The sequence below is a fragment of the Vicugna pacos genome, chromosome 1 (genome assembly GCF_048564905.1).
Source record: "Vicugna pacos chromosome 1, VicPac4, whole genome shotgun sequence".
NCBI lineage: Eukaryota > Metazoa > Chordata > Mammalia > Artiodactyla > Camelidae > Vicugna > Vicugna pacos.
In genome coordinates this window covers 88,059,867-88,072,904 of record NC_132987.1, presented here as the reverse complement: position 1 = coordinate 88,072,904, position 13,038 = coordinate 88,059,867, and the positions used below count along the sequence as shown (strand labels likewise).

At 34.2% G+C, this 13,038-nt stretch overlaps 1 protein-coding gene across 12 annotated transcripts in view; it reads right to left on the bottom strand.

The window, feature by feature from the left end:
• PROS1 (protein S) overlaps positions 1-13,038 on the bottom strand; it is a 269,581-nt gene that overhangs the window by 235,773 nt on the left and 20,770 nt on the right. For all 12 annotated transcript variants that reach the window (XM_072967094.1, XM_072967080.1, XM_072967074.1 and 9 more), the window contains exons 2-4: positions 11,187-11,344; positions 8,454-8,478; positions 337-423 (exon numbers count right to left, since the gene is read on the bottom strand). In XM_072967094.1, coding sequence (XP_072823195.1) covers positions 337-423; positions 8,454-8,478; positions 11,187-11,344 — 270 coding nt within the window. The remainder of the gene's footprint in view (positions 1-336; positions 424-8,453; positions 8,479-11,186; positions 11,345-13,038) is intronic.

Genomic DNA, 13,038 nt, shown 5'->3' with positions numbered 1-13,038 from the left:
AAAAGTCAGAATAAATGTGGCTCCACTTTCACCTGTTCATCAACTGGAACATTTGGCCATAACTACATGATCAAGCGACAACAGCCAAAATAAAGCTATTGGGAATAAAATTCTGAAGCCAGTGACCTAAAAGTTCAGCAAACAAGGAACACTGTTCAATTTAAATGTTAGGTGGTAGATTCATTTAAAAAAAAAAAAAGCACCTCCTTGAGGGGCCTGTAGCCCATCAAGGGCTCATTCCTTGATTTTTAAACATTAGTTCTATCTACATGGGTGTACTTTACTTGCAGATTTTTGTTTTGTTTTGTTGTTTAAGTTGATGGTAGAGGTGTTTACCATTGACACAGCTCCTTAGGTCAGGGTAGGCATTAGTTGAGAGAGGTACAGCGGTGAATAATCCAGCACGAAAAGAGCCAAGACAACCTGTAAATACAAACAAATACAGTCTTCTTGGAGTAGACGTACTTATTGACCCGAAATCATGGCACAAATTATCCAAAGAGGCAGCCATTTTTGGAAAATGCAATTTATCACAGATGGGTTCAAAGGCTCCTTTGAAGTTAGCGTGGTCATTAGTTTCCTATTGCTGCTGTGACAAATTGCCCCAATCTTAGTGGTTTAACACAACGTACATTTATTCTCTTACAGGTATAGGGATCAAAAGTCTAAAATTAAGGTGCTGGCAGGACTGCATTCCTTCTAGAGACTTCGAGGGAGAATTATTCCCTTGCCTTTTTCCGGCTGCTTGAGGCCAGCTACTGCATTCCTTGGCTCAGGGCCCTATCCTGGCATCACTCCCAACTCTTCATTGTCATTTAAACTACTATGGACTCTGATCTCCTGCCTCTCTTTTATAAGGGCATTTAAGGATCTGATGGGCCCACCCAGATAATCTAAGATAGTGTTCTCATCTCAAAACCCTTAAATTAATCTTCAAAAATAACATGCAAGTTAACACGCAGAGGTTCTGAAGATTAGAGCATGATCTTTGGGGAAGGTTATTTAGTCTAACATGGTGAGTTAGAATAATTTCCCATAGAAACAATACTTTCTATCACGGCAGTCTTTCTGGAGGCCCCGAGAAACCTAAGCAGCCTTAGGTCTTGAGTATTCTTTCCCTGAATTCTTTTGTCCCTCTTCCTGAATCACCTACTCCCAGAATTAGCTTATTCTAGTGTGAACATTTCATTAGAATCCTCATTTGTAAGAAAACCTCACTTTGTACCTCTGGACAAATCTGACGGCCAAATTTTAAAAGCCCTTAAGCTGGAGATCCAGGTGAAATGCTCCCTGTGGTAATTAGAACCCCAGGCCAGACTACAAAGTAGGTCCAACCTTTAAAGCACAGTATGTCCTGGTCTATACTAATATATGTGATAATGTTTTTTTGGAAACCTGCATTTAGAATTACAGTGTGGAGAGCCAGCAGCATGGCCTTCCCACTTCTCTTTCTTGATGCACATCAGGAATGGATGAAGCTGGAGAGAATAAGCAGGAAGGGGAGAGCTGGAGAGAGACTGTTCCAGTTGTGGCCTGAAGCAGAAGCTCTCCTAAGAAATGGAATTAGAAATAGAAATCGGGGCCATCGGGAGGAAAGCCAAGGAAAAGGCACTTTCAGGAGAGGATCCACTGGGCCGGGCAGAACATCCTAGAAAGAAATCTTGATTCTAGACTATGACTGTTCCTATACACACCCTTTATTTACTATTTTCCCCATTGGCCATACTAATGACCCAACTATCTGATTTATCACATGCTGTAGGGACCACTGTCCTATCTGCCTCGATTCGTCAACTCGAAAAAATAGTTCAAAAATAGTGCCACATAAACAACAAAGGTTGCATTGGGATTACAGTGGGGTCAGTTCAGTGAATTTTCCTTTCCTTCAAGAAACCATTTTAGATCCTCTCTGTCTATAAGTCACAAAAGAGCCATCACATAAAAGTCTGAAAGTTTGCTTGTTCTGACTTCTTGAATGGAAGGCTGAGTTAGTCATACTCCTCCTTTGGTGGTACATTATTATTATTGGTCTTTGAAAAGTCCATCACCTGCTGCTTTTAAAAGTATACATTACTTTTAATCTCCATTTCCATTCCCATTCACCCCTTAGGCAACCATTCTAACTGGTTAAGATTTTTTTTTCCACTTGTATGTTCTCATAAAATACATATGTATAATTTTGTGTCCATGAATTTTCATTTCTGTAAACAGCTTCGTATTATGTCACACTCTCTAATGTTTCTTTACTCAGCACTTTTTATGATTGTATTTATAATTCATCCATTCTGCTCACATAATTTATTGTTTCTAAGTGTTAAACACTACTCATGGCATGCAACCACTGGTTTTATAATCCTCCCTACTCATGATAGACACTCATATCTAACTTCCGACCTCTGCAAGTGGGGCTGCAAAAAATATCTTCTTGCATGTCTCGTTAGGACGTGCATAAGAATTTCTTTGGAAACCCAGTGGTTTCCAGAATTGTGGCATCATTAGAAAGGCATGAACTTACCAGCTCTCCAGAGGCACATTCCCACCAGCAGAGCATAAGAATGTCTGTATCTTGACTTCTTAACTGTTGCCATAATTGGCAATAAAGTAATATATTGTTTTTTGATTTCTAGTGAGATGGAGCATATCTTCATGTCATTTAAAAAACTGGGGGGTTTCTTCCTCTGAAAATTTTATTATTTTTTAACCATTTTTCTATTGGCACTTATTTATTGTTCATGTGGATTTACACACTTACAAATATCATCTCTCGTTCTTTTACTTGTTTCTTAAACATATCTTTTATGTCTGTCTTTTAAAGGAAATTCTTAATTTTGCTGTAGTTAAATTTACCAATAATTTTACCTTATGGCTTGCTGCATTTGAAGTTTTTTCCCATGCCACTGATCACAAAGATATTCTCCCATGTTTCTTCCTTTAATTTCATAGTTTTACTTTAACATTTTTGTCTTTATTCCAGCTAGAATCCACTTTATATTTGGTGGTAGTTAGAAGCCCAGATTTATTTTTCTGATTACAGTTGGCCAGTTTTCCTGACACCATCTTCTAAGCAATTCACAGTGATTTGTGGTGTCATCTTTATCAAATATTAGGTTGCCATATATACATGGGTCTGTTTCTGAACCCCATTATATTTATTAGTCTACATATTCTTCTGACAATATTACATGGTTTTCTTTCTATGGCTTTGTATAATTTGTATTTTATGAGGTGTTTCCTCCTTTTGCATTTTTAAGGTTTATTTAGGCATTTGTGGACTTGTATAATCTGATTTAAATATAAACTTGAACTTACTGAATTCCTAAAAAAAAAATCAGTTAGAATTTTAAATGGCATTGCTCTGAATATATAGATTAATTTGAGGAGAAATGATCTTCTTTCGTATTCAATTCAGTTCAATTCAAGGCCATGAAATGTGTCTATGATTTAGTTCATTTTTTATATCCTTAATTTGAGTTTTAAAGTTTTCTCTATAGAGGTATTATGCATTCTTGAGATATTTCCAGATATTTTATGGGACTTGCTACCATTGTGAATAGTATCATCTTTTCATTCCCTACTGAAACTTGTTTATGTAAAGATCCACTACCGATTTATATAGAGTAGTCTTAGAATTATCTAAAATCTCTTATGTGTTCCAATATTTTGTCTATGGATCCTATTTTTTCTAGGTATATCATCATTTTAATTACAAATAATGATGGTCATATATTTTGTCCCATGATCTATACAAATCTTACTTATTTTTCTTTCCCCATTGCATTGGCTGTAACCTCTAGTGTGTCTTTTCTTGTTCTCAATCATAAAGAGACTATAAAGTTTATCCATGAAGTATAATGTTTACTGTAGGTTTTCTTCTTTTTTCTTCCTTTCTTTTTTCCCCTTCCTTCCTTCCTTCCTTCCGTCTTTCCTTCCTCCTTTTCTCTCTCTCTCTTTCTTTTGTGTGTATATTGTTAGAGTGACCATACATGTCTATTTGCCCAGAAAATTTTTATTTTATTCTGTTTCACTTGGCAATTATCTAGTGGAGTACTGGTCATAGACAAAGTATCAAAATTTAGAAGAAAAATTGTATGGCTATTCTATACATACTTTACCATGTTCAGAATGTTCTCTTAAAGTTTGCCAAAAGTTTTTATCATAACTGAGTGTTGAATTTTATCAACTGCTTTTTCTGTATGAATAGTAATAATATACTATTTATCTGGAGAATTACATTAATATATTTTCTGATGTTAAATAATCTTTGAATATTTGGAATAAGTCCTACTTGATCATGATATATTATTTTTAATATTCTTAGATTAGATTGAATATCATTTTACTTAGAATTAATATATGTAAATTTTTTTTTCTCATGTTGTCCTTCTCTGGTTTTGGAATTAAGATTATATCAGCCTTAAAATAAGCTCACATTATATAATCTCTTTCTATTTTCTGTGGTAATTTTATAAGAGAATTTAACAGCTTCTTTAAATTTGGAAGAACTCATTTGCAAAATATTTGGGTCTGAAATTGAGGGGAGATATGGAGATGTCTTAGTTTATTTAGTACTTATTTGTATAACTAAGTTTTAGCTTATTTAGTAATTACTTGTATAACTAAGTTCTCTATTTCTACCTGTGAAATTATAGATGTTTTATATTTTTCTAGGAATGTATCCATTTTATCAAGCTTCCAAATATATTTTGGTGTAGATTTTTGTAATATTTTATGACTATCTTTTGTAATACTCTATGATTATATTTTATTCTATAATCTGTATGATGATAAATCCAATCCATGTTGAGGTCATCGTATTTCCTTCTTTTATTCTACACTTTGTGTTTTGGCATTCCTCTTTCCCTTTTTTCCTTCTCCTTGATTATGCTTGCCAGAAGTCAGTCTAACTTACTATTTCAAAGAGTGAGATTTTCTTTTGTTAACTCTCTCTTTTATTTTCCATTTATTTCTATCCCTATTTTTGTTATTTCCTTATTTTTGTTACTCAGGGTTTGCTCTGTTGTACTTTTAAAAATCTGCTTGATGAATGCTCAGGTCATTTTTTAAATACTCCAATCTGTCCTCTTACAGCTGCCTCAGCAGTCAGCGCCTGAGATCCCTACACACACACTCACACACTACGTCAAGCCAGCCTTCAGTCTCACATGGATTTCTCGCATTTCTTGATGTTTTCATTTTACTTTGTTATTACTAGTGCCTGGAATGCTATTGTTTCTCTTTAGATGATTTTAAGAGAAGTCAGCAATCTGGGCTAACCCACCAATTTGGCAAGAAGTAGAAACTAAAAACTATTTCTGATGTTTACTTTTTGGCTCAGAATTTGTCATTCTTCTCAAATTCTTTTTCCCCCATTAATTTAATCATCTGTTCTACTGGGTGATATTTTAAAGGCCTAGATAGATGGTGGAGTTATTTATTCTGTTTGCTAAGGAAAAGAGCACAACTTAAAAACTTATCTTTATATTATGAAACCCAAAGTATTTCTGTCCAAATTCCATGTTTTCGGTGCAGTACATGAAATACATGGATAGACTAAAGTGCTTTCTGAAAACCCTTACAACTCTAAATCTAAATGCTGTCTAAAAAGTATGAATTAGTGTTAGTGGTCTAATTTTTTGGGTGACCTTATCTCACTGCAGGGAGCTCCCAGCATGACCTGTGGTAATTAGTAAAATTACTGTTAGGCTTTCCAAAGACAGGATTATAAACCGGTCTTTGTTTTTTTTCCCCCCCCAATTAGGGTGATTGGTCTACAGAATACACACATCAAATGACAAAAACATTTAACTTCGCTGGAGCATTTCTTTTCTGTTTTCATCATTGGAATTCATCACACATGCTTATAACTAAATAAAAACCAAAATATAACATGTGAATCACAAAATAAATTGTAATAAAACTGATTTTTGTTTCATTATATACATTGATCAAATAATAATACTTCATATTTGAAGAAAGTTCTACATAGTGAAAAAAAAATCTATCTACAGACATGTACTTATTTGGTATTACCAACAGCTCTGCAATTAGAAAATACAGTTATAGCATAACTTAAATACAGAACCTGAGAAGTTAAATAAGTTGTTTAACCTGATGCAGTAGAAATTTTTAGGTTTGAAATTAGAGCCCACATCCTACTACCTTTTTTTTAGGACTTGACTTTTCTATCATGCTACCAAATAAGATAAACAAAAAAAAGAGAAAGTTGAGTAGAGACAGAGAGAAAGTTGGTAAGAATAGAAAGAGAAAAAGAAAAATAGTTTATCTACCTTCTCCAAAACACATAATGTATTAAAAGGTTATTTATCTTTATCCAAATGTACTCTGTGATCAAAGGTACGTTATCTTCCAGAGTGTTAATGCCTGCAAAAATACACCCACATTACATGGACCTAAGAAACAAGGATTAATACTACATTTTTAATGTAAGCTGTAATTTTTAACAGGAAAATATTGTCTATTTTAATTATAAAATATTAGAATTCTTACCTAAAGTGGAGAGACTGAAATAGTATTGATATTTTATCTTTTCTTCATTTTAATAGTATAAACTCTTATTTCTGCTTTGGAAAGTGAGGAGTCAAAGTACACCTTTACAAAAGAAGAAATGTTTTTTATGGATGTATACCTATATTCCAATGCCCTCCTAAGATATGGCAGCTATAAATTTTAGAAAAACTTGTTGAATTTTCTATCTAGACATATAAATAATAACACTACATAGTTTTTATGGTGTCCTCTTTGCAAACGTAAATGAAACTGCTTAAGTCTGTTATTAGCAGCTAGAAAAGGGAAGGGAAGGAAAGAAAAGAAAACGGGATTAGAGCAGAAAGCATGGGAAAAATTAAGAGATTAGCATGACATATTTTACTAACTGCTTTGAAAGCATTACCTCATTTTATTTCTTGGTAGAAAATTATTAGGTAAATTGTTACTATCCATTTGACAAATGGGAAAACTATAGCTCCTAGACGTTAAATAATTTTAAGATCTTGCAGGGGATAGAGGATGGATTGGAATTAATAAAAAGAATTGTAATAAATCAACTGTAAAACACCCAGCAGCCCAAGAACAGAAATAGGTCATGCTATGGAATTCTAAAGAGAGATACTACTGAAACAATGTCCTGCAGTTGATGAAAGTGTAAAGTGAGAGGCAGTGTATTGTAGCTGGGTCTCCTTGGCTCAGGAAGTGACAGCCAAGATTCACACCACCACGGACACTCAAAATACAGAAAAGTAACCACTTTAGGAACTATGAAAAAGAGCACCTGGTTCTGAGAGGGTCTTCTACCCAATGATGTTGCGTTCTTATCTTGTTAACTGTCCTGAAGGGTAAATATATGCACATACCATCAATTCAGTGCAAGGCTCCCTAGGAAAAGGGGAAAGGTATAAATATTCCTCTATCTAATAATGGCCTCTGGAATTTCTGCATGGGTATTCAGGAACAAAACAAAAATAAACAAAATGTAACACCCTAAACTAACAAAGCCCTCAGCTTCCTCATATTTCAAGACAAATGAGGGTTTAATGGAAACAGTTATTTGCTTAATTATATTAACAATGTTAAGCTGCATACTTTTTAATATGAATCAGATTACACTTCTATTTTTTTTTCAAGGAAGATTTACTTTTCACTTCTGCAGGCCTTGGAGTCTCATGTTGGCTGGCTTGTGAGTGGGGTAGGAAGATAGCTGCACAGATAGGGAAAATTCTGAGCTAAAGGAGGAGGAAGACTTCACCTCTTTGGGCTGGACCTAAGAGAATCTCATCAAATTAAATTCCACTTTCATTTTTTGGAAATGCTGACAAGTCTCCCCTCAAAAATATTAATAAAATGTTTTTTCTATTTGCTTAAACCAAACTGAAGACTTTTATCTTTAACTGACATTTAGTTGAAATCATCTAATCTCTCTGGGTATGGAAATGCTACCTCATTCCTTGAGCGTCCAGAACTGTATCCAAAACCAAAACATGGTTGGAGTATTGCAGGAAATGATACAATGATGTTGCAAAGTGGGAAGTTATTAATGATTTCCATCAATATTTAAATAATTATTTATGTCATAAGCTCTGAAGAGTATAGAGATCTTTCCTTTCATTGAAAGATAACCCTTGAAAACTCAAGTGCTTACAGACAATGTTCTGGTACCTAAATATAACATTGCATCAGCTCAGTGACTTTTTATGAGAAAGACAAGAGAATGAAAATGACTAAAATTCAAAATGTTATACAGCAATTAAAAGGACCATTCCAAATCTGTCTATGTATCTTTAAATAAAAGGATAGAAAACGCATATAGAATGAGATCTTATTCCCAAGGTTAATGAAATTGTACTGGATGGAATACATATGGGTGGAGGGTTGGACTCGATCATAGTTAAGTTTTCTTCCATTTCTAAGATTACAGAACTGAGATTCTTTGAACTTACCTAAATATTTTGGATAAAAATATTCCTAGAAAGAAAGAAAAAAAATCTTAGCAAACCTAAATTTCACTGTAGAGTTAAAAGTTAATTTAAAAATGTTTTTGCATTAAAGATGCAAACAAATTACACATAACAGTCTTTTTCACATTACAATAGAGCATTTTTCTCTAGTAAAATATTTATCTGGAGTAGACAGCTAATAACATTAAGCCAGTAAGATGCTTAGATTTAAAGCAATATTGATCAATTAAATCACATTTCAAAAGCTTCTAATCTGAAAACAGGTTCCTTTGAAGATGTTGAATGTGATCATAAATGCCCCTGTTTTGTAAATCCTTTCATTTTTTCCATGATTACTAGATGCCTATTTGGTACATTTCACATCATGCTGATTACACATATCAGATTCAGTGTTGAATAACAGTAATACAATTTGAGTTAAAGTGGATATTTATCTTTCAGCATCTTGTGTACATGTAATCCCTTACTTATAAATTGGTTATGTATCAAGAATTTGTCTGTGAATCAGTAATTCAGACTACGGCATGCATTTTACCAAAAGGAGAAAAATGTTAAAAATGATTTCTGATGGTAAGGGCCCCAGGCTGGTTCACAAAAGCCTTCTCAAGCCATAATTGATCCAATGTGCAGCATTAATAACACAAGAATTTCTCATGAGAAAACAGTGTTTCTCCCCCAAACAGCCTCGAGTACAGAACATACCTCCATCCAGGACAGAGTTAAAGCCCTCAATCCTTCCTCCTCTCACATATAAACCTACACAACACTTCACTTTTCTACTAGTTTATAAGGATATGCTCTCCCTCTAAGCAACTGAGACAGCAGTGTTGTCGTCTGCAGAACAAAGGCCATGAGGATAAGCAATGATGAATGGGTTCAAAGGAGATAATGTAATAGGGAAAGGAATATATCAGGGACAACGTGGGAAGAAGCAATAGGGTGGTGATGGGGAATGTGTACCAGGGTATGAGGGATGTGGACAGGGAGAGTTTGGGGCAGATAGAAAGTGAGAAGCAATAACAAATGTCTTTTTCTTTCCTTTCATTTCTCCCACTTCTTCCTTCCTCTCTCTGTCTCCTCTTTCTTGTCTGTCAATAACGCCATTGCCAGAAGAGTGGAGGGGAGGAAACATGTAAACGAGTTTCTTTCTCCATTCTTTTCCCTCTCTCCACGTGTCTTCTGCCTCACTCCCCATTTGCTGTTCAGAGGCTAAGCTATGAGAACATATCTATAGGGTCAGAAACACATGCCAAATATTTATGAGTGATACATTAATATGAAATCTTGGGCATTCAGGCTTGCCTTGACATATTCCAGCAAAACAAAACAAAAGTTAGAGTGCGTAGGATAGAGAACGGGCAGAAGAATGGCAGATTGTTACTACTCATTGAAAGGGGAAGCAGATATATTGAGGTTTATTATATAGTTCTCTCTACTTAGGGATATGTTTTCAATTTCTGTAATAAAAAGAACTGTGTGTGTATATATATATGTGTGTGTATCTATTTCCTACACAATCAGAGTACATTGTTATATTGTGTGGAATAAAATATTTTTATCTTGTCACTTGCTTATCCACAGAAAGCAACAAAACTAAGAGGAGCATTTTGATTTAATCCTGGAGCGTATTAAAAATGAATCTTTGGGTACCTTGGGAAAAATTCCCTTTGAACCTATTACAGTAGGTGGAGGTAAGAGGACTAAAGGGCAGTCCCAGAGAATGCAAGTTAGTACTGTCTTGGACACGTTCTCTAACTAGAAACAAGTGGCTCCGACTTGTTTCTCATCTAGTCTCAGGGTCTCAGGAGCCGTGGCAGAGGTAAAGGGGGTACTTTGAATATATTCTCTCCCTCATTTCCTTTTAGTTCTATAGTTTATCTCGGGAAAAAGCATCTGCAGTAATCCTGAAAGTTATCAAACTTGAATTCTCAAGGTCACCCTCACCCTAATTCTTAGAGGCGCTACTGATATTCCTGCTACATGCAGGACATGTTAGAGAACATCCTTCTTTAGGAAAATTAGGGGACTAAAGATCAGATCTAGGGCTCCCATATTTCTGTATGATATTTAGGGGTCTTTAGGATTATATTTTTCTAGGCTAACTTGGAAAAATGTATACACTGAAAATATAAATTCTAACCCCAGGGATTATTGATGAAGTTAAGGTGGGCTCAGAAAACTTTCCAAGGGTTTATGGAATAAAGTAAAAATATCCTCAGGGAACACTGTGCTGTAATGAATTCTTCAGTAAGCATTCACTGAGTAGCTGTTATGTACCAAGCACTGGGTTAGAGACCCTGTTTTCTAAAGCTTGGATGAAAACGCCAATGGAGAGATTTAATGAAGTCTAGTGGTAACAATGCAGTCTCACACACACACACTCAAGATGCCTTGCCTTCACCAAATACTACAAAATTCTGGTTGGGAGAAAGTAGTTACAAACTATGAGGTTCCTACTATTTGCGATAAGTAGACATAACTGAATTATAGTTTGGTCAGAGCACACTGCTTTTGGCAAATAGTGTCTCTCTAACAAGTCAACTTTCCTTTGAAGGTACTTCCCCCTGAAAAGCTTCAGTGGTTACGTGCAGAAGGTGACATACACATTCATTAACTTTAAAAAGAAACACAAGGGAAAACAGATTCAAGTCGAAACGTCCCGTCTATAGTTGTATGTTGAGGTAAGCTAACTTACCAGTTTTCATGAATTCTTACCGTTTCAGGGTCATTTTCAAAGACCTCCCTGGCTTCTTCTTTGTTGCACAGCTCTTCAATGCATTCTCTTTCAAGATTACCCTTTTTCGTTTCTTCAAGCATAGAATTTGCACGGCGTTTCCTAACCAGGACCTGCGAAGCATGTTGCTTTGACAAAACTGAAAAAAAAAAAAGAAACTTTACATGAACAAATCTTTCATTTCTCCACCTAAAATATTTTATTAAACAATGAGAATTTAAACCATGTTCTGCCATAAATTGCATGACACTTAAAGTCAGTAGGGTTGAATTGAGGGAAAAATGCAGATTCACAGCACTTTGGTTAACAACTCAAAGAGCATTTGGTATGCAGCTCCAGCACTGTCTAAATGATCTACATAAATTATTCAAATTTATGCTTGAAGTCAAACATACCAGATGATAATTTAATGTTTACTTCATTATAACTACATTGGAAAAAACATTGTGCTGAAATGACTGTCAAAAGTCATGGCTACATCATCTTTAAAGCTAGGGTAACAAACTTTCTCAGTTTAAATGGAAAAATTGTGTAATCTCTGCGGAGACAGAGAAATGTAGGAATACAGTCCTATCAGCTATTTGAAAGACACTCAGCCTAAAACATTTGGTTATCTACACAAAAGGAAATAAAAATCCATGGCAATCGGAAGACCTTATGCAAAGCATAAGATACAGAAAGCAAAGAGAAAACAATTGGTAACTTGGACTACATAAAAAATTTTAAGCTGTTGACCAAAATTAACAGAACAAAGTTCAACATCAAGCAACAGAGTGGAGGAAAATATTTGCTTCATACAGAATAGAAAAAATTATATACAGAATTTATATAAGCAACTTTTGCAAATTAAAGAAAAAATAATATAATAATAAGCCAATTGATATAGGAAGGTGTGCATGGTTAAACACAAAATAATTTAAATAATAAAAATAAAATATAAACAAAATCATGTAACCATCACTATAGAAAAAAATTAAAATAGCCAAGAAACACATGAAAAGACCTTCAATACAAATTTTTTTAAATGATTGGATTTTTGCCTATCAGATTTGCAAAAATTTAAAAGACTAAACATATTAAGTATTGGTAAGTACAAGGGGAGACAAGTATTCTTGTACAATGGTGGTGGGAATATACTGATGGGTTTATATCTAAAGGTAATTTGGTAGTATCTGAAAATTAAAAGTACATATACTCTTCAACAATTCTACTTCTATGTATGTCCTACAGATATTCATGTGTCCTGGAAAAGTTATGTATATAATGTTTGCTGAAAGATTGCTTATATTATCAAAAAATTAGAGATGGCCTAAATAACTATCAATGGAATGAAAAAATTATATAATACAACTGTACTGTGGAATAATATGCAGCTATCAAAAACGAGAAAGATACCCTTACACTGAAGATCTCCAAGGTATATTATTAAATTAAAATTGCAAATTGTAGATGTCATACCTATAGCATAATTCTGTACATATCAGCCACACTGGTAGATATGTAAAAATCATGTGGATAAATTCATAGAAGAGAGCTTGGAAAGACATTCAAGCTACTACCTGCAATTATATTTGAAGAAAATCATGAAGAGTACGAAGTTTGGGCTTTATTATTTTAGTATGTGAGTAGAACATTGCTTTTTAATGAAAAATGTTTGTATCACAAGTAAAATCTACAAATACATTTTTTAATCCTTATTTTAACCACAAATGGTTTTTTCACTAAGAAAATAAGCAAGCAATATAAACAGCTACATTTATTTTTCTCTTGCTTCTCTTATAACCCAGTAAATAATAAGAAATAGATAAATAGAAGTTGAAAATAGAATGAAGA